This window comes from Aythya ferina, assembly GCF_964211825.1.
Source record: "Aythya ferina genome assembly, chromosome: 10".
NCBI classification, from domain to species: domain Eukaryota; kingdom Metazoa; phylum Chordata; class Aves; order Anseriformes; family Anatidae; genus Aythya; species Aythya ferina.
This window is the reverse complement of record NC_140306.1, coordinates 19309187-19330955: the sequence shown is the minus strand read 5'-3', so window position 1 is coordinate 19330955 and position 21769 is coordinate 19309187. Positions and strand designations below refer to the sequence as shown.

Here is a 21769-nt window from a genome sequence, read left to right as displayed (position 1 = left end):
GGTCTTCAGAGGGTGCTTAGATGTGTGCTCACAAAATTTGCATCTAGTCCCCTCTGGAGGGGCATCCAAACTGAGAAACTAAGTGTAGCCGGGAGTATTGTCTCTGTTGTCAAAAGGAGGTTGAAAGGAAGAAGAGAAGAACTCCAAAACACAAATAACTGGTTTATGTCAGTTGTCAACAGTTCAGCTTTTTCACTGCTGAACAGATTAAGCTGTCCTGCATAGTAGCCTCACTGTTTTCCCTAGCCATTTGCTGGGAGAGCTAAGAGGTTTTGGTCCAAAAGTACCTCTTGCTTCCGAGACCTACAGCAATTAAACTAGTATTCGAAAGCCTTTGTAAAATCCGTCCTTTCATGTGTCCACATTTACCATCCCAGGCCTAAACAAGAAGTGAACACCAGCGTGATACACCCTGCACGAATAACAGAGTAGCTCTGCTGGCTGTTAAAGCCCGTCTTAAATAGCTGAGCGGCACATAAAAACTGGGAGCAACCAAAATAGAACATGATTTTGTCGTGAGGCTACCGACTAAATATATCAGAATATTTATTTTCATTGCTGCGTGTTATCTTTGTAAAACTTAGCCTGAGGTCTATAAAACGTAGCTATGCTGCTAGAGTAGTTTTAGTCCAGAAAAGCACGAGAGGGTGCTTTAGGGTATTCTGGAGCTTCTTCTTTAATCCAGATCATGGCCTCTGATTATGAAATCATTTGCAAAGCTGATGTCTGATTGCTGAAGGAGACTTTGTAGCTGTGAGAGCTCTTCTGGCACCAGCGGCACTCTCCTCTCAATCCCTAACTGAAAGGCTTCCAGCAGAAAGAGCAGGTCTGTTCTCCTGCGCCGCTTTGCTAGCGGAGGAATCTCTCCGGGCTGTAACCTGAAGCTTCACTAACAAGCTCCTTGAGTCTTTCCACACTGCATAACTGGGCTCTGAGTTAAGAAGGGTGCAAACAAATTTTGAGCTGTGTTAAACTTGGGGTCACTCCAAGGCCAAAGATATCATTTCTCAGTCTTGACTTTTTTTTTTTTAAATTGTGTTCTGTTTTAGTTGCCGTCAAACATAAAGAAGGGAGGGGCTTTAGCAGCAATATGGAGTTGAACACAGTTTTCACAGGTGAAAGACAGCGTAGCAGACAAAAAATACTAACCTCTTCATAAAAAGCAGTGCTGTAAATTGAAAGGCATGTGCAAATTTTGTAAAAATGTTTATTTAAAAAAATCAGCAGCATATAAATCCATATTTGAGATCTAATTCCATTGCAATATTTGAACAACTATGAAGAAATATGACATAAGCTTTAAATCTGATTTAAATAAAATCACTAAGGTCATATTGTTCTTAAAAGACCACATCTAGAAAAATATTTGTATATATGTATTGATTTTATTGTATTGCTCTAGGTTTTTGATAAATGATGCAGATACTTTAGAGGGAAGTATTGCATATCAATTTGGAAATAATTATTGTAACATTCCTAGTGTACACTTGGCTGCATGCACTTGTTCCGTAAGTGATGGTAACTAAAGGATGGTCCACGCAGAATTTGACTTGCCAATACAGCAGTGTGACCAGGACATATCACAGTCTCAAAGTGATACTTTTGGAATCGGTCTTTTGCGTAGAAAGTTTTCATGTGCTACTTGTTAACTCTGAGTTCTTTTTCTTTTAATTGTTGTCATGTTATAGTTTCACCGGTGATAATTAAGGAATGGGCTGCTTACAAAGGAAAATCTCCACAAACCCCTGAGCTTGTGGAAGCACTTGCGTTCAGGGAATGGACCTGTCCTAATCTGAAGAAGCTGTGGTTGGGAAAAGCAGTGGAAGACAAGAACCGAAGAATGAGGGCATTTTTGGCCTGTATGAGATCAGATACACCAGCAATGCTCAATCCAACTAATGTGCCCACTCATCTTATGGTGCTCTGTTGTGTACTAAGGTCAGTGTTACCTTGCAGTAAAACAGAAGGAAGGAAAGGTTTTACTGTTCAGCATGAACTCTCTGATATATTTAACTTTGTATTAAACGGAGTGTAGAAAGTGTTAATTCCTATTTGCAACTTCACTGGGACAAGGGATTTGTTTCATTTTTAGAACGTCACTTTTGGCAGTCTTTAAAGCATGCTGTATACTTCAAGGTTTCTTTCTTCAGTCTCTGGAGAACTGAAAGGAAGAGAAAAAAAATCTTGTGTTGCAAAGAGGCCACTGTAGCATTTGAATTAATTTACCCTTACTATACTCAAGGCTTCAACGTGAAGAAAAAAAAATTGGAGTCTCAGAGGCTGTGCTGGGGAAGTTGTAAAGCAAAATAGCAAGCTCCTCAGAGAACAGCTGCTTAACAGCTTATTGGGATTGAAAGTGGATGTGAATGATAGTCTGCCTATGGTGTGTTTAGGTTCCGTGTGAGAGAGTTGCTCATCTGGTTGAGATGATGATAACCAACACTTGAAGTGTACTACTAAAGAGAAAGTTGCAAGGTCCAAGATGTTTATTTTTTTCAGAATGAAAATTGAACTAGAAATGAAAGTTGCTCACTTTCATGGGGAAGGTGTGATTATTTCAGTATGACTAGCTTATAAATCTGGCAGAATGCAGGGTTGGCTTGTTGCACAGAATTTTTAAGCCATTTCTGAGAGTGATAAATGTAAACTTTAGTTCTACCCTATTATGCCTTGCCTTTTGAGCACTAAAAATCCTTTTTCTTTTTAAAGAGTAGTAACTATACAAAAGATTAGACAAATAGTATCTTAAAGCAGAGCTACTCATTCATTTGGATAGTATGTTTCTTTCCTGTGACATATGGCATATATAAATTGTTGCTTACTTAGACATGAAGTTTCATTGGCTACTTGTTTGAAGTGGAGAGCATAAAATTCACTGAGTCATTTTTGAGTAACATGTTATCTAGAAGCCATGTTCACAAAATCTTTTTACCATTAGTTTTTTGTTTTTTGTTTTTTTTTTTGTTAAGACCAATAATCTTAACGTTATTTTATTTTTAGGTGTATCAGAAGCCACTTATGTTTTAAATTCTATTTCAGTGACCTGTCCTCTACCTCATCACTTGGAAGCAGGTCATTCTGCTGTGAATTGCAGAAGTGACTCACAGCCACTCTGTCTTTGGTTTGATCTTTAATCTTCAAATCTATTTAACATTTTGGCTGTTATAACTATTGAAATCTAGACAACAAAAAATATTTCTGTTTTTGTTGTTGCATTCTGCTGACTTCTGACCAAGTAAAAGACCACTTGATTTATCTGCTAAAGGAAACTATTGGCTAATGACTGGCTTCCTCTGTAGGTATATGGTACAGTGGCCAGGGGTTCGTATACTTCGTCGCCAGGAACTTGATGCTTTTCTTGCCCAAGCGTTGTCTCCAAAGCTCTATGAACCTGACCAGCTTCAGGAACTCAAGGTAGCTCTTAACTATAATTTCCATAACTTAAGGATTTATTTCTAGCTGACGCACATTGATAACTATAGCAAGTGATGCATAAATGCCTGTCTCACCAAAAGCTTTGCATGTTTACATACACTTTCCACAATAGTCATCTTCATATTTTTAAGTGTTGCAAAGATTGATAATCAGTCCTGTTTCTTTCACTGAGTAAATAAGTAAAATTTTAAACATGTTCTTATATTACAGAACTTCTGTCACTGTTTAATTAATTGTCTTTTGGAATTTGTAAAACAAATATGCTTCCATTAAAAAGAGACATTTTCCTATTGTGTATATACAAACTTGGCCATTTTTTCATGATTCAGCATTCAGATGGTTTTTACAGCTAAATGAAGAAGAAATGGAGAATGCCTTGCATAATCTTGAATGCTAAAATGCGGGATTATAAAAGGAAAACGTACAGAATTGTAGAAAAATATTTCAAGGGTTTTAAAAATTAAGATATCAAAGTTTTTGTAATATTGTAATATTAGATGAAGTAAATACAGGTAAATTTGTTTAGTGTAGTGTCCTTATTGTAAATACAGAATGCCTATCAGTCTGTGCAACATCTTCTTAGTCCAGGGGATTTCTCCATCCAGCCGTCACATGCTCACAGCGCAGTTTCCTCTTCCAGCCTTTTAGTTAAATACCAGGTTTGGTCTTTGGTCTTTGGTCCTACATTGTTAGCTCTTAGAAATTTGTTTAGAACCTAAAAAAAAAAATCTCTGCTCTGAATAAAATGGTAGGATTTAGCCCTTCATTTGAAGCAAACATATTTCTGAATGGAAATAATTATAGATATGGTTTTTCACATAGCATCAAGTAGTGTATTTGATAACTAGAATTACTGGGAGGTATTAGGATGTATGACGAATGGACAACTGGAAGTGATCTATCTGATCTCCTGTCTGCTTTCATGATCAACACAGTAACGGAGAGGAGATGCTGATCACCTCATCACGTAACCTTCTGTTGAAGTCATTTTGAATGGTCTTTTTCATATATAGGGCTTAAGTCAGGAAAGTCTAGTTATCCGTTCTGCTCCCAGCTGCGCTTGGATACATGCTGTCCTTAGTTAAATTGGCAAGGAGAAGCTGGGTACGTATTTTTCTAGTTACTCATATTTGCAGGTACACACTGCAAAGGGGCACAGACAAAAGCAGCAGTCCTAGCATTGCTCTTCACAGAAGAAACCATTATTAAGCTCATGCAGATTTCATCTATTAGGCTTTTCTGAGGAACGTTTTGCCATTAAAACGTAATCAGCAAGAGCATTTTTAAAGCCAGCAAGTGACTGTTTCTCTTCTGTGGGTGATGAGCAGAGTCTGGCTTGCATTCCTGCATGTAGCAACCTGGCAAGGATTTCTCAGTCTATAAACCAAATCAATCTGCTTGTGGAAACCCAACACCTTAGCCATAGAAATACTAATAAGTGTCAGGGGAAGAAAACACTACACAATCTATTATAACTTGTCATGCAGCAACTAGTGAATTCACGTTACCAATCTTAATGGCCGAGTTAACAGAAAAATTAAATCATCTTCCTTTTCCCATATTCTGAAGAATGAAAAAAAAATCCAACAGGAAAAACTTATTTGGCTGTTCTATCACTGTTGAAAGAGGTATGAAGAAATACATAGGACGACAGCTCCAATGAACATCTGATGAGTTTGTGCAGGACCACTTGTTTGCTTCAGTACTTGAGACTGGATTGCTGGTAACATGCATTATAAGCATATTAGGCTCTTGAGAACAACATTTTTGAGTATTGCTCATTAGCATGAATTCCTTGAACAGAGGCTAAATGTAAATGCCGTCTGTCAAGAGAATCATTCAGATGTTTGCTGGAACATCTTTCAAGGTAGATTTTCAACTCATTCGTGCTGGAAGCCCTGTGTGCTTACTGGGCCTTTCTGAACCTCAGAGATTCTGGCTCTAAGACGACAGCAATTGTATTAAGTATGGTGTGGGGAGCAGTGCTTTGTCTTCAGGGAAGCAGTGGCAAACTTCTGCCAAAGGAACAAACTGACAGCGAGTTATCCTGTATGCTCAGAAGACATACACATGGTCTTATCTGAGGTGACAGACACTGGATGTAGCAGAGTAGGAGGGGAGAGCCTTTCAAAGTCTCAGTGAGAGCGTGGTTTAAGATACCTACCTCAAGCTCCTAAAGGGGAGTAATTGTACCTGTAGATATCAGTGGAAACTCTAACGACAGTTTTGTAGGCAAGGCTGGATGCATCAAAAACAGCAGAGTATCAGCAATGTAGTATTCAATATCTATTTTCAAAACACAGCACAATAAACACATAACATTCAGGGGCAGAGATTTGGGGAAAGTTATCTACAAGAGTTATCAAAGACTTGATGCAAAGAGGAGGAAACCCCACTGTGAAAACTGTTGGTCTTGGAGATCTAAGAAAGGAATTCCTAGATAAAATATTTTTAAAATTCCAACACAAAATGAAAGGCAGAGACAAGGCAAGTATGAATAGCATACAATATTTTTGTTTAATAGAAATTGTTCTCCAAGTATTAGTTTTAAATCATACATGAAGAGTAATGTGGATAATTTGCATAATACATGTATGTCTTGGTTAACTGAAAGATGCAATGTTTCATGCGCTGTTGTTACTGTCTTCATATGAAGCAGCTGCTTCTCTTTTTGTTGAAGTCAGACAGAAAGAGCAGCTGAGTTTGAACCCAGCTGCATATCTGCAAAACGATCTGGATAGTCTTTTGGATCTTAAAGGTTGCTTATGCATAAGGAAGGTAATGTAGTTTAATTTTAAAATTTAATACCAAGGTCTTTAAAATGTTCCCAAGAAGGGGATGGTATTTTCAAAGGTGTTTTAGAGGACAGCAGCGATGATATTTTCTTATTCTAAAGCTAAAAATTTATTTGCTGCAAGCAAATCCTTTTTGCTTCCCCCCATCAGCTGTTAGTCACTATATAATTCTACCTTTGTTTACCTATCCTGCATCCTAAATACAGTTGTCGTATTCATAAAAATGTCACTTCATTTATAGGAGACACATTCTAACATAGCAAAATCTTGAACCAAGTTATTATAAAATCCATTATTAAACGCATTGGAAAGGAATGTAGGAATTAAAATTGAATGCTAACATAGAGCTCATTCCTGAAACTTTCCTTTAAAAAAAATTACAGAAGCACAAGACTATTTGAAATGATTTTTAAATGAAATTTGCTACTGCTGAATTCCTACAAATGTCTTTTAAAGCTTTTCTTTGCTTTAATACGGCTCACCATTGTTGGGAAAAAAGAAAAAAAAAAGAAAAGAAAAGAAAAACTGTACTGTATGGTACTCCATATTTATCAATGATACTACTGCAGCTAAAGTATTCATCGGGTGTATTTTAGACACTACATGCCACAAATTCAAGATGTGTATTTTACTTAGAGCTTTTACTGGCTTCTTGATTATGAATTGAATTCAAATAATTTCTTATGCTGTGTTGTTAAGAAAATAGCTTTTTATTTTTATTTCTCACCTGTAGAGTGCATGGATGGGAACAGCAGCCTTCCTGAGTATTGCAATTTTGCGTATACAGGTTATAGATTCCCATGGATTCTTCTAGTCAAACTGGCCATTACATGTGAAAAGTCTGATAACCTTCTAAAATCACTCTGTTTTCAAGAGTTTTGAAAATAATGCAAATATTGGAATAACTTTGAATCATATCACGTTATTATCTTAATAAATAAACTGTTTTTTTTTTTTTTAAACAGATTGAGAATCTCGATCCCCGAGGAATTCAGCTGTCTGCTTTATTTATGAGTGGTGTCGATATGGCACTTTTTGCAAACGATGCTTGTGGGCAGCCAATTCCGTGGGAGCACTGCTGTCCGTGGATGTATTTTGATGGAAAATTATTCCAGACCAAGCTCATCAAAGCAAGCCGGGAGAAAGTTCCGCTCATTGACCTCTGTGATGGTCAGGTGTGTAGCTGCAGAAGTGTGACAGAATATTGTACGCTAGATTTTCAGAAATGTTAGGTGTGTTTTATCAGTCATTTACTGCGCACATCATCTTTCTGCTTAAAAGGGATATACAAAGTGGATGGCTAATAGTTACTTGTCAGCTCTATTTACTCTCTTAACTCTGTTGTTGAGCCAGCAAGTGTGTCACAAAGGACTGAGCTGCCATGGTTTTACAGTGAAAGGAAATTTCCAATTTATTTTAAAGGCTGTGAAGTCATTCTTACAGTCCTTAAGCTCAAAATCTCTTCGCGTTTCTTACAGCCATCATAAAATACAACTGAATTAGGTTTTTGATATACCTTGTTCATTTGAAGTTATTATCTAACTGTAAAAACAGAACCTGATAAAATTATTAGTTTACCGAGTGACCAAAACTTCCAAAACTTCTTTTTCCCAACTGTTTGGGAGGTATGAAATCTTTTAACAAAACAGCTTACTTCCTGCTTTTGACTCAAGGGAAGCTCCTTTTACATTATATGTTGATGGTGGCTGTGGTCACACTCAGGCTTGTTAGCCTCCAGACAAATTTTGTTTTGCAGTCGGGGTTTATAGTGATGATTCTGCGTAAAGTTTAAAGGGCTGCATGAAGTTTTCAGGAGACTATAGACTGCAGTTTCTCAGTTAATTTCTGGAAACCCCCTTTCAACTTTTAAAATGTATGTGTTTTCAACTTGTAAACTGTTTCAGTATTTAGACTCCCCTCTCTCTACTGATAAATAAGGATTTTCTTGTGAACATGTGGTATATCGTTGAGCTATTAGTAGGTGTGCAAGATAAGTTATTGTAATTTACTGTCTAGCCTTGTGGTACTTACATACTCTTCTGTTCTTTTGCTTTCTTTGAATTTGTTCTGTGAATATAGCATTGTACGATTGAAACCAGAATTCTAACATCTGTTTCTGACCTTCTCTTTATTCATAGGCTGAGCAGGCAGCCAAGGTTGAAAAGATGCGTCAGAGCATCCTAGAAGGATTAAATTTCTCCAGGCAGAACCATCCTCTCCCTTTCCCACCTCCACCTGCCATGCCTTTCTATCCAGCTTCTATGTATCCTCGACACTTCGGGCCAGTCCCACCACCTCAGGGCAGGGGGAGAGGCTTTGCTGGTAAGTGACAGGGCAGCAGCGCAAAACACATGGGCATGAAGCATTACCTTGTTTTTCACATTCCCCAAATTGAACTGATTTGCTTGTTCAATTTCATAGGAAACATACATAAAAACAACTGTTTGGCACGTATTGTCCTGTGCCAATCACTGCATTTTGTTGTTATTTTTATTAGCTGTAGCCTGGCATCATGGAATGTGTTGTATTGCTGCATATTTCCATAAGGATTTTTAGTAGCTGTGCCAGACCACAATGTTTTTACAGCTATTGTATGAAAAAGCAAAAAAAAAAAAAAAATAATAAAAAAAAAAGAATATATCAACACCAGATAATATGAAAATGCTCTTAAATGAACTGCACTTTGCTTCGAAATATTTGTGTTCATAAATACTAAGAGTACCTAAATGAATGGACGCAGTTTAACTCTCAGAGTTGAAGACCACCTTTCCTCCTTCCCACCCCTCTCTATTTTGCTACAGTCATTTAACCATTGGCACCCTTGAGTGTAAATGGTGGAGAGCACTGGTTAAACCATTCCAGGCTGTTTCTAGAATGATTTCCCCAGGTGCAGAGGACCGTAGGTGTATCGATGCTGGCCATTCAGAGCAAGACGTTCTTGGGGTGCCACCACTGTAGCCACTGAAGCTCATTGCCAAAAAGTAGCTGCAAGCACCTGTGTGCTCATTGTGCCATGGAGGCTGGTTTAGCTGTTCCAAACCCAAGCAGAAGGCCCGCACCCTGTGGATGAGGGAGCCCGTGCTCGCCGAGGCAGCAGGAGGGCTTTGGCGGGGGCTCCCCGAGGCACCGCGTAGACCTGGGCTGGGCCCAGGCACCTCTTAGCCGGTGCACGGGAGCGCGGACCCCGCTGCTGGCACTGGGAGGAAGGAAGGAGGCAGCAGCGGCTCTGCTAGGGGCCTTCCCGGATGCCTGCCCCCCTCACAGCTTTTCCCCTGTCTTTCTTTACCCTGGGTCTAACAGGAGTCTATGGCTTCGGAGGCCCTTATGGGGAAACAGTAGCCACAGGTGCTTACCGGGCCTTCCGGGTGGCGGCAGCGGCAGGACACTCCGGAGCCTTCTCTGGCAATGACAGCAACAGGACTAGCAAGTTTCAGGGCGGTAATTATACCCCAAACCCTTTTCTTAGAGCTTCTGGCAACAGCTTCCTTCACTTTACGGTTTGGTCTGAGGCTTCCTACTGACTCCAGTTTCCCTCTCTCCCTAACCATCTCGGCTCTCCCCCTCCGCAGCTGGCCCAGCTGCTGCGAGGCCGCGCTCTCCGCTCTGCTGCCCGGGCTGTCCCGGCCCCGCGCACCCCTCGGTGCCAGCCTCTTGCGCCTAGAAACCCTCCTTCGGGCACAGAATAGCTGCAAACGCAACGAGCCCTTCTGTCTCCTGCGCTTTCAAATGTGAGGGTGCAGTCTATCATGAGCTGAACTGTGCTGGAACCTATTAACAGTCACTTCCTAAAATGTGGGGACAATTGAGCTTTTTGTAAAACAACACAGTATGGAAGTTACTGACTTCTGTTACTGCTAACCCATTCCTTGCTGGCATCAGTGTCAGTGTGGTCGTAGGCGTGAGACTGACTTACACATTTGTGTGTCCATTGCTTTGCTCCTATACGAGGTGAGACAATGGAAATCTGCAAATTCCAATCCGTCATTTTGGGTGGAATTTTTCCATACGTGTAACTGTTCTTTCTGGCCTCTGAGCTTTTATTCTAAGAGCGAACATACCTCTAATGCTTCATTGTGTGAGTAACTTTGCCCCCGTAAATAACGTGCATTTGAAGCTGAAAGACTTGTACAGGGAAGTACAAACCTTTTTGAACTTAATACACTAGGAACTAAATTACTGATTAACGTTTGATGACTAATCGTGGCTGTGTAAATGCTGTATTTTGTAACCCTTTCAGTGCTGATGGTCTTACCAGTAACATCTGACTCAGCTGCACTTACCTTCTTGAACTTTGTTTCGCCCTAGTGTTGATTTTTAAGTGCAAAACACACACATAAAGATGAGCAACGTGAATTAAAGTTACATTCAAATTTCGGACAGTAGCAATTTCAGCTGCTTTCTCTGGAGGTAGAAGAATAAACCTACCTTTTACACTGAGATCAGTTTAAACGCTGTATTTTTATTAAGACTTAGGCAGAATTATCTATACTAATGCTAATAAGTTGTTTATGGGTCATCTTTGTGTCTTACACTGATACTTGATGTTCTCTAGAAAGTGCTTTTATGCCTTCAAAAACCACTTCATTAGGATTGCAGGAAAAAAAATCTTCAAATAGCTTGTAAAATTTCACTTCAGTTTCTCAATGCTTGTTTAAATTGTGTTTTTAGTTACTGAAACTGAAGTATTCAAGATCATTTTTCTTTGCAAATTTCATACAAGTTTTTAAAGAAGATGGAGGGGAGGACTCTAAACTTACAGTTATTCTGAAAGACACAGAATGGAAAATAGTTTACCAGTATCCAAAGAGGGAACTGTATATGTAATCTGAACCAACAAGCTTTCCATTTATTAGTAACTTTAATGTTGCAAATGTGAAGATCAAGTTTTGGTTTTGCTTTTATGTGCAGGAGTCCAACCTATTCCTTCTCAGGGAGGGAAACTTGAAATTGCCGGCACTGTAGTCGGCCATTGGGCTGGAAGCAGACGTGGACGAGGGGGTAGAGGGCCATTTCCTCTGCAGGTCGTTTCTGTGGGAGGACCAGCGAGAGGGTAAGTGCACTCTTGTGGAATGTCATGTCATTTAATGATTGGGGGGGGGGGGGGGGGGGGGAAGGAAAACGGGAAAGTTGGAGACATTCGAAGTTGCATGCAACACATTTTAGAATACCTTACACAAATTATACCCACTGAGTATTCAAGAAAAGCAATTACATTCATGTTAAGATGTTTTTAATCGGTTATTCACATGAGTATAAGCATTTTTATGTGCAAAAAACATTAATACTCTGAATCTGAGAGATGAGCTGGATCGTTTAGCACAAGAAGATGACTCGGGGCTTTCCCTTACATGAAATCAATAAATACATTATACCTGATCAAAACTGTCACAGCATTCAATTTTTTTTGTCATGGTAGAACATTTATAACCAAGTGTGATAAATTTTTTAATAACTTCATTATGTAATTCTTCTGTGAAGCCAAAAACAAGGACACTTCTAGGTTTAATAGTTCATTGCTACTGTCAAGATGAGAGATGTGCTTAAAATAACGCTAATTTCTTCAGCTCTTTCATGCTGCTTCACTACAGCTGAAATTACATGTGCACAACATTTCTGAAAAATAAATAATTTGTGCAGGAATATGTAGCGTTTTACTGTTTTAAGATTGTTTTTTCCATGGGTTTATTATTCACATCACAGAGCTATCATCTTTATTAAGATTACATCTGTTACAGTAAACTGTCCCAAAGTTATGTGATGAATGTATTACATTTCTCGTCAACTGTACTAAAGGAATGGAGTAAATTAGTTATATTTATGCTGTCTTGAGCCAGGAAGCGTCTCAAAGAATAAGTCTCAAACTGCATAGAACAATAAAAATTTCTATACTAAAAGAATGAGTCTTGAATTCCTCTCTATCCATTAATGAAGTCCAATGTGCAATATAAAGCATGGTGCTAAAGTCAGTATGAGCTGTGTGAATGCTTGTCTTGTTGGACTGACTGAGGGGATGGTTGGACCTGAAGCCCCAGGACAAGGGAGAGAGGTGAGAGTGGAAGGGTAAGAACAACAGAAACAAAGATGAAAAGTTCAGCAGCAGCAGACAGCATTGCTGTAAGAACAGAGCTGACACCTTAAGGGGTGCAAATTTAGTTAGGAACGATTTATTTCCCAAGGATAGGATGCAGTTGCCAGAACATATGCCTCTAGTGCTGTTTTAGACACTGCAGACACTCCTAAGGGCTGTGCAGGTTAGCGGGACCTATAGGACACCTGTGCTGTTCTAGAACAGCAGACCGCAGCTCAAGGATGTGCTGAGGCACAAGACTTTTTTGCATATTTTAATTCTACTCCTCAGTTTTAGTGGACAAAATAACATTTCAGTGAGGCTAATGTGTGGTTATAAATTCTCCAGTCCATGGATGGACTACTACAGAGCTTTTTCCTTCAGTTAAGTACACCGTCTGCACTACTGCTTGTGAAAAATGTCCAGGTAACTTATATTGCCATAATCAAGATTGCTGTCAGACTGAGGCACCCTGACTGGTTATCTGGAGACACCTTCAGGCTCAGATCTGTCTTACATTTATACATACCACTGACTTCATAAAACAACAGTTCCTCCATTTTCTGAAGAAGCAAATACATGAATTTATGGAAAATAGCAGCAGCCGGAAACTAAGGCTTGAAAGTCCCAAGTTAATTTCCCTCCTTTGCTGGGTAGCAGTCACAATACTAAAAGGATGTTACCGCCCCTTTATGCTCCACAAAGTACCTTTATGGCAGAGAAATGCTGTTAACCCAATAGTAGCTTTTGAGTTAGGAGTTAAAATACCTGATGTTTTCCTTCTGTCAGAGGCACTACCTTTGGCCAGTTAGGTTTGGATGCAAGTTGTCACCTCAGAAAGACAAGGAAGCTGCCAGAGCTAGTTAGGATTTAATATAGACAGGAAGATCTGATACTAAATTCTTTACATTTGGAATTACTAGAATTAGTCAAAGAGGAAAAGCTATCACAGGTAGGCTCTTTGTTGTTTTAGTTTGTATGAAAATTAAACGTAGTAGGAAAACGCTAATGCTATTGTTCAATCTAAAGCCAAGTATTATACCAGGTATTATAAAGATTGGGGTCCTTGTCTGTAGATGCCATTTCTTACTAATGAACACTTGACTAGGAAAGTACACATTTCATTGACTGCAATTTATCATCTAGCTGTACGCAATTATTTTCCATTTTTTATCTGTTTCAGCAGAGGGGATTGTGTCAAGCTTGTTTATGGCATTGTCTTATGTCTGTGCAACAGTGAACTTGAATGTTGTTCTTATATAAGATTATACCAGCTGCTTTTTACTAGCTTTGATCCATTATTATATCTAGCGTGATAATCATCTGAGTTGGAAAAACCCATTATTCAGTTTCCTGAAGGGTATACTTTCACCACTTAAAAAAACAAAACAAAACAAAACAAAAAAAAAAACAACAGGTAAGTCATCTTAAAATCTTTGGAAAGAATGCAGTAAGAGTCATTAAACATAAAACACAATTCTTGCCTCCTTATCCCCTGCTGTGACTTTGAAAATCCAGTATTTAATTTCTTGTACTGAATGTGGGAATTTGCAATGTGTGAGGAAAGACTTGCATGGCGCAGATGGGTGTTTCTCTGCTCTGTCAATTCAGCCTAACTAGGTTGCTACAGCATAGCAGCAGCAGGAAATCGGAGCACTGAGCAAAATCTTCATTCCTCTTTTAAGCTGTTATTTGTACAGCTCACAGGGACCTTACTGGCATATGGGAATTGTTACATGATGAAACAGTAGGTATATGGATGTTAAGCATGTGGGAACATTGGGTACACAGAAGTATCCAGCAGCATCTGGCTGCCCTGTGCTAGCTTCAGAGGAGTCAGTGTTCATGTTGTGACCTCCCGGTGTTGGGCAGGGGATTTGGAGGAAAAGTAGAGCAATCACCTGTCTCCAGTAGAGATAACAAAGAGAAGTTTTAGGCAAGAAATAGTTCTTGACACAATGATGAAGGAAGTTGCATTTCTGCAATTGATTGCATTAAAAGTTTTAACTGAGTGAAAGTTTGTTTTGTCCTAATCTTTACTGAATCAAATCAAAGAGCCACCACCTAATGAATCCTGGTTGGAAGATTCCCATTTAAAAGCATCCAAACTTGATATATTGCTACATGGCAGATTGGGCTGAAGCCTCCATTTTTTTTTCTCAGGTTCTAGAAGAAATCAGATAAAACAAAGAAAGGCAAAATAAAAAATTGCTTCCGTTTTGGTGGGAGAATTCAGAATTATCTATGTCTAGCGTATTTATGTGTGGGGAGTGTTACGAAATGGGAGAAATGGTCTTTTAAGTGGTTTGAGTTTGCACATTTTTTAAGGTGAATTTGAGCTCTGTTTTTAAAGGACTGTAAAGATGACTTGACATTTTGAAAATGCTTTTGTAAAGTTTGAAAGTACTTAGTTATTGTTTATCATAAAGTGAAATATAGAAATAGTGATTTTACTGCTAGCAAAATGAAGTTTTTTAGATTTCATATACTTGTAAGTAGTAGAACACTAATTCTTAATTAGGCAGTCATGTATGAAATGTAAGTGGTAGTCACTAGACAGTAAAGCTAGAAAAAAACATCCTGCAAGCAAGATTGAAATTTAATGTACTTTGAGATTAAGTTGATGTGCATTTTTTCTTCTTTTTCCTCAAAACTTACAGGCGTCCTAGAGGAGTTATTTCCACTCCAGTGATAAGAACTTTTGGAAGAGGCGGAAGGTACTATGGGAGAGGCTATAAAAGCCAGGGAGCAATTCAGGTAATAAAGCCATGTGCCTGACCCTCTAGTTTCATAGGCTAGTTTGTTATGGACTTCCAGGCCAGCTAATACTGACAAGCACAACTTGAAAATATAAGTGTTCCTTACAGTGATCTTACCTATGTGTTGAACCTGTAAGCTGCAGATACAGACAACAGGCTAGTTTTGCATCTCAATCACAAGCAAACTATGGTTATAAAGACAGAAGTGGAAAATGTATTTTGATAGGAAGGTTGTGCCTACACAGTTCTAACCAGTTGTGGGAGTAGAAGAGAATTTAGAAAAATGGGAGAAATACAAAGCTGAAACAAATTAGCAGTTTCTGTTCCCACCCCCAGTCTTTCCCAGTTTTTTTTTTTCTTTTTTTTTTTTTTCCTGGAGCCACAGTCTGATCTCATGAAGAAAAAATAGTAGCAGTAGAAGATTTTTTGCTGCTGCATGGCTCCAAATCAAAGAACTTACATTAAACTTCTAGGAAACAACAGACCAGTCTTCGCCCCCTGAGCACACAGTTTCATTTTTGATGACAGTATACAAAGTCTGTGGATCATAATTTTTGTATTTTCCACGGATCCTTTAAATATAGCTGAAGCTAACTGATGTTTCATATTAAATGTGAATTGCTTCAGAGTTGTGTTTTCCTCCCTTTTTTCATTGTTCTTACTGCTATGCAGTTTTCAATGTTGAAAATCCCAAGGGTAATGGATGAGTGGGTAGTAAATAGGCGGAAAACTTTCACAATAAATATATCATATGGTTCTTTGATTTGTCATGTAGACATCAGAACGTAAGAGTAGTGAAACATTTGCAGGTATCAGACAGTATGAGAAGGGATGTTCTCCAATGGGCAATGAAGCAACTATTAAAGTAAAACTTGCTGTTTTAGATGTAAAAATGGAAATACTTCTCTTGTTAAATTTCTATTGACACAGATCGTGTTATGATGTACTTATGTATTTAAAGCTTTAGCTCTCGTACTTTAAATAGAAGAGAAACCACCGTTAATTATATAGTATCTCATTTCTAAGTACTTAATCCCATAAAATAAAGCAAGCCTGGAGAAGGAGTTCCCAAATATGCTGGGCTTCCTGCAGGTTTACATATGTAAATGTAGTTCAGAAATGACTTGCAGGTAAGATGGCAGACAGTCTTACCAGACTGTCAGCAAGTTTGTGCGGTCACATTTTTACTAATAATGTATAATTTGGATGGTAAATACTTGTAATGGCAAGTAGTTTGGTCTAAAACTGTACCTGTGATATGGAGAGGAAAGATAAATAGTGACATTTTCTGCAAACTGGACCTGAGCTCATCAAATTTTACTATCGTCAGTCACTCTACTGTAGTATATGTTCCTTTTACAAGAAGAAAAAAAAATTAAAAAAAGGTGGATTAGCGTGTGGTAGGGAGAATTTGGGAAGCTTAATACATAACAAGTAGATTTTGATACCCAGTTAAGATTAACTGGCGACAGTGTGCTTCCCTGTCCTACAAACTTGGGCAGTTAAAGAAAGAATGCTGATGTAGGGCCAGATTCAGACATGCACATTTGCAACAAGTAAAATCCTCCCTGGAGAATCCAGGGGCTTTATTGGTACAGATTATGAGGTGCCATGGATAAAGGTTGGAGAAATCTGATGGAAAGAAGCAGTTTGTATTTATTGAACATGAGACATGCTTATTTCTTCACAAGATAAGAACTTTCATTCTTGATCTGGAAAAACAAAAAAGCATGTATTTAAAATATAATGCTCACTAAAGCCTGAAAAAACTACACTTACACATATGATAAATACTCATTGTTTTCATATGCCAATTATATTCCTATGCAATGTTATTCCAGAATATTTTGTGATTTCTCTAGAAAACAAGGCTTATGATACTGATAGTAGAGAACAACAGTTCTTAAGTTTTTCACCTGCAAAATCTGTCAGTCATTCATGAGAGTACTAACCATGCTGGCTTCAGTATGACAGAATTATTACACTATGAAACTGTGCTATTGTTCAAGTTGTACGAGATATCCATATCTTAGTCATTTCTTAGTTTTTGACTTTGTTAACGGAGTGACAGATAAGTACAGTACATTGCTTCTTAGCAACACAACCTACTTACTTTGTTTTGTTGTTTAAAGCCTGTTACATTTCTGGAATGCTAAGACTCATTGTTACAGGTGCTTAAAAACTAAATATACATTCTAATGCTGCTTAAGTATGTTTTTTATTCCTATACTCAGTTGTGTAAGATTCTGCTATATGCTTTTCATATGAAATCACGTGCCTAATCTCAGAAGCGACTAGTACAGAAAATATTGCATGGTACTTTTGCACTTTTTAAAAGTTCTGCAAAAATAAGTTTTGGTTTGTATTTGAATACCGTGTAATCACATCATTAAATTATAATGTATATGAACCAAGAAGCAGAGTTAAGCTGTATATTGTTTCTCAGTTTTGGTATTTCTATACTTTTGTGTAGCTTTTACATTATGAAATAACTGAGGCTTCAAAGTATAAAGTGCATTTTACCACAGGAACATCAAAAGGCACAGCTAGAAGGCACTCAGATCTGAAACTTCTTTCACGTCTGTGCTCTGATGTTAATCTTGTATGCCACTTCGTTGTTCAGCAGTACATAATATTCAGTGTTTACTTGTGATATTTCTGCACATTGCATGCTGCCTATTAATAGTGTCATTGTAACAGCTTGTAAATACATAGCAGTGGTTCTTCAGTAATTTTCTTCTTTTCTTAAAAAATAGGGCAAACCTCCTTATGCTGCTTCAGCAGAAGAAGTAGCCAAAGAACTTAAGTCAAAATCAGAGGAATCTAAATCCTCAATTGTGTCTTCAGATGGATCCCTGGCTGAAAATGGAGTTGTGAATGAGGAAAAACCAGCTTCCCAGATGAATGGGAATACAGGAGACATCAGGGCTTCCAATCAGTCTGAAAGTGCCTTGAGTAATGACTCTAAAATGTGCAATACAAATTCTCACTTAAATGCACTAAATGCAGACAGTGTTTGCCATAAAGATGATACTCTTGAGGCCACTGTCTTAAAAAAAGAAGAGTAAACTTATTTTTTATAGAGGGTGAAGGATGTTGGGAAGGGTCAGGATTAGGAATATCTGGAAAGAAAGAGAGCCTACAGTTACGTACATTTTTTCCTTTCCGTAAGAGAAAAATGAGGACTTTGGAAATTCGGATCCCTCTTTGATGTCAGAGATTTAAACAACACATTTTTAGTTTTAACCAGTTGTAGTCAAAATGCTACAATAAAACAAAAAAGAAAGAGAATGAAGAGCATTTGACTCCCGCACTTAAAATGAAGTATACATAAAGTTTAAACTGGTTATGACAAAAGCTTGTAGTTTTGTTTTTTGAAATATAAAGAAAACAAATTTTGGCAGTCTTTAAGTATATATAGCTTAAAATATAATTTTTAGTACTTGGCACCATATGTATGCCATTATATTTGATTTTGCATTACTGTGTCACAATAAAGCTTTCTTTAAGGCTTTGATTTCATGATTATGGGGGGAAAAAGGCACAACCACAGTTTTTTCTTTCTTAAATTTCATCACCGTTGATGTGGTTCTTTTGTGTTAAAATGTGCAAACTATCGAAACTAAAAATTATAGAGTAATATTGCAGTTCTGCTGATTTTAAATATACATCATACATACTTTACAAGCAAGTTAAATGGAGATAAACTTGAAATCATAGAAGATGCAAATGACCTTTCAAAATAAACACAATGTGTTCTGAAACTTTTTGTGACTAATACCATGCATCCGTGATCAATGAACTATGTGGTTTTGAATCAGACGTAGACCATTAGTACTACTATTTGAGCTAAACTTCTGCATGGTTCATAATTTTTAAAGTGTGTAGTTAATATTATGCATGTTATTGTCCTCTTTCTTCCATTCTTACAAGTACTGTGCCCATTTGCAAAACAAAAAGCTAATAATCAGTAATAGTCCTATAAAAGATGTTAACTATGTTTAGTCATTGACTGATCTTGCTCTAACCTTAAAATTTTGTGATTATTGACCTCTGTTGCATTTATTCTAAAACTTAAAAAAAAAAAAATTATCTAGCCGTTTTGAATATCAACGTTACCCTGGTGTACTCATTGCTGTATGCATTATTGTTCTCTGTTGCTGTTTTATGCCTTCATATTAGCAAATATGAAATTCTGTGAAAAACAAAAAAAAAAAAAAGCTTTGATCTTCAAAAAAAAAAAGTACCCCCCTTCTGTAGCAGGAAACAAATGGCTTGTTCTTGAGAACTTTCCCATCAAGAATTTAGTATAAGCAAATATACCTGTATCATTTTGATGTTTTTGTTAGTGTTTCCAAACTTAATGTACTTCAAAATCAGAATCATTTCTTTATATTCGTTTTCATATAATTCTCCTGATGCTCTTCATCACACATTAGTGATCAGAAATGAGGTGTAATTCCCCATTCCCTGCCCGCAAGAGCTAAGTAGGTATCTTAATGTAAGTTGAAGGGAGTTCTGCCCCAACTCATGGATTGTGCAAGAATGAACTACTGTTGGGTTTGATTGGTTGTAGATGGATTGTGGTGTGGTGTATTTGAAGGCTATTGAATGCAACTTACAGTGCTTAATAAAAATCTTTATTCTTTTAGTATAAAATACTGTATGCCTTTTTTGTCAAATATTTTTAATTACATGCTGTAAATAAAAGTTTTCCTATGCCCAAATAAAGTGATTGAGTTAGCAGACTACATACACTATGTCCTCCTGAAAGACAGAGAAAGAAAACAAAGCAAAACTTTCATATGCCACCATTGCTGGGAAATAGCACACTTCATCAGAGTAGTGCTGTGTCCTTTTTATTTTCTACATCTGCCCACTCTTAAATGCATGATAGCTAATGAGATGCAAATATTTGACAGAAGTAACAAGGGCAGATGTTTAAAAAGAAAAAGGCCATCCCCAGGTGCTTGCAGTGGTGCATCAGTATTATGTTTGATGTACAGGATTATCAGCACTGCTCGTATCCCAGCTCCTTGTAGCTGAAAGCAAATCATTCTGTTACACGAGCATTTTCTCTACATAATGGATCGTTCTGACATAACAGGAGTAGTTATACATTTATACCTAGGTTGGTATCAGAATAGCTTTTCTGTCTAGGCACGCCCTTATTGTCTGCTGTCTCTATCTAAATGTTCATCTGTTTACTCTAGTGCCTGACACACATTGTTAAAAACAGTCTTGCCCTGAGCGTTTTTGATCTCATGTTGTGTCTACATGAGCAGTATTAACAGCTCTGTGCTCTTACTATAGATGCAGTTTATAGCAGCGCAGCTGTGTTTTGTGCAAATTGCAGCAATCATTCTTCCTCTCTCCCTTCAGAAGTGAAGTGAGCTGGAGAGGAGCAGTTTTCCTGGTGTAACAGCAGCTAAGCTGGGGATTCTGTTGCTGAACTCTTGGGACTGTGTCCCTTCCTGCCCAGCACCCATGCAGTATTATTCCTGCACCGTGTGGTGTGTGTTCCATCTCTTGCTCTGGTGAAGTTACAAGGCACCAGTTGCCCCCTCTTGCAACAACACAGAGGATGCATTACACTGCTAAGGCATAAACCAGTCACTGCCATGCAATAATCGATGTCAACAAAAATAAATATTGTCTGATGTTGCCTGCATAAGAGATGCCACCTGTGTGCTATGTGCTGGAAGTACAGTGACTTCACCACTCAATGTAACTATATGTGCAAAATTTGTCATGTGTAGCTGGAGCGCAACTAGCTATCCACACACGCATGAAGTTAGGATGTGAAAGTACAGCAGATGAACTAGATCATTGCCCCAAATACAAAGCAACGCATTGACTTTTTCCAGAAATTATGGTGAAAGAGTTTGGCTTGCATTACGTTTATGCCTGTTACTCGGGGCTCTTCCTTCCTTTGTGGCCCATTTCAGTGCCTGGCACTGCCCCCGGGAGGCCAGAGCCTGTCTTCTCGGGCAGAAACTACGTGGGGCTGGCAGAGGCAGATGCTGAGGTGAGAGGAGGTCAAGCTCTTGGCCCCTGGCAGATGCTTGTGGAAGTCTCTGGGGGAGTCTGCAGGTGCTGTTTGAGCAGGAATATGCAAACCTAATCCAGAACCAACACTTTTTTTTTTTTTCCTTGCTCTCTGCAGTGTGGATGTACAGTTTGGCAACTGAGAATTAGGGTGATGCAGCAGTGGCAGCTCTGGGGCTGAGCACAGGCTGCACACTCACAGGTTGGGGGGAGCTGAACAATGTGTGAATCCACTCAGTGGGGGTACATGCCTGGGTGTCTGTCCTCACCCTCGGACCAGAGGCTGTGGGCACAGGAAGCGGGTTGTAATCCCTCTGCTACTCATGCAGTAGTCTCGAGAAGCTTCCTGCAGGAATTACAGTGCATTTAAAATTAATCCTTTTCTAAATATTTACATCTCACGCTTCCTGACAGATGTCTTTCATACATGTGTTTATACATCTGCACCTACATTATGTTGATATTCACTGTCACATGAACTTTTTTGATGTGTTAACTGAATTAGTGAACACTTTTTAATAATCTATTGCCATGTGTAGACAGGTTGCATGTATCTCCTGAAACAACACTGGACTTGGGGCTCGCAGCAGCTCTGCCCTGAGCATGGAGACACTGAGGCAGCTGCCCTGTGTTTCGCTGGTATTCTTCTCTTTTCTCTGCAGTCC

General features: G+C 38.4%; 1 protein-coding gene across 3 annotated transcripts in view; it reads left to right on the top strand.

Moving 5' to 3' along the window:
* The window catches only part of FAM120A (family with sequence similarity 120 member A), a 53957-nt gene extending 34242 nt beyond the window's left edge, over positions 1 to 19715 (top strand). For 2 of the 3 annotated variants that reach the window (XM_084530776.1, XM_084530777.1), the window contains exons 11-18: positions 1689 to 1938; positions 3300 to 3414; positions 7196 to 7405; positions 8369 to 8552; positions 9531 to 9668; positions 11139 to 11280; positions 14958 to 15054; positions 17813 to 19715. In XM_084530776.1, coding sequence (XP_084386902.1) covers positions 1689 to 1938; positions 3300 to 3414; positions 7196 to 7405; positions 8369 to 8552; positions 9531 to 9668; positions 11139 to 11280; positions 14958 to 15054; positions 17813 to 18124 — 1448 coding nt within the window. In that variant the 3' untranslated portion in view covers positions 18125 to 19715. The remainder of the gene's footprint in view (positions 1 to 1688; positions 1939 to 3299; positions 3415 to 7195; positions 7406 to 8368; positions 8553 to 9530; positions 9669 to 11138; positions 11281 to 14957; positions 15055 to 17812) is intronic. The other variant, XM_084530778.1, reaches the window with a different exon arrangement.
* Positions 19716 to 21769: the final 2054 nt, after the last annotated feature.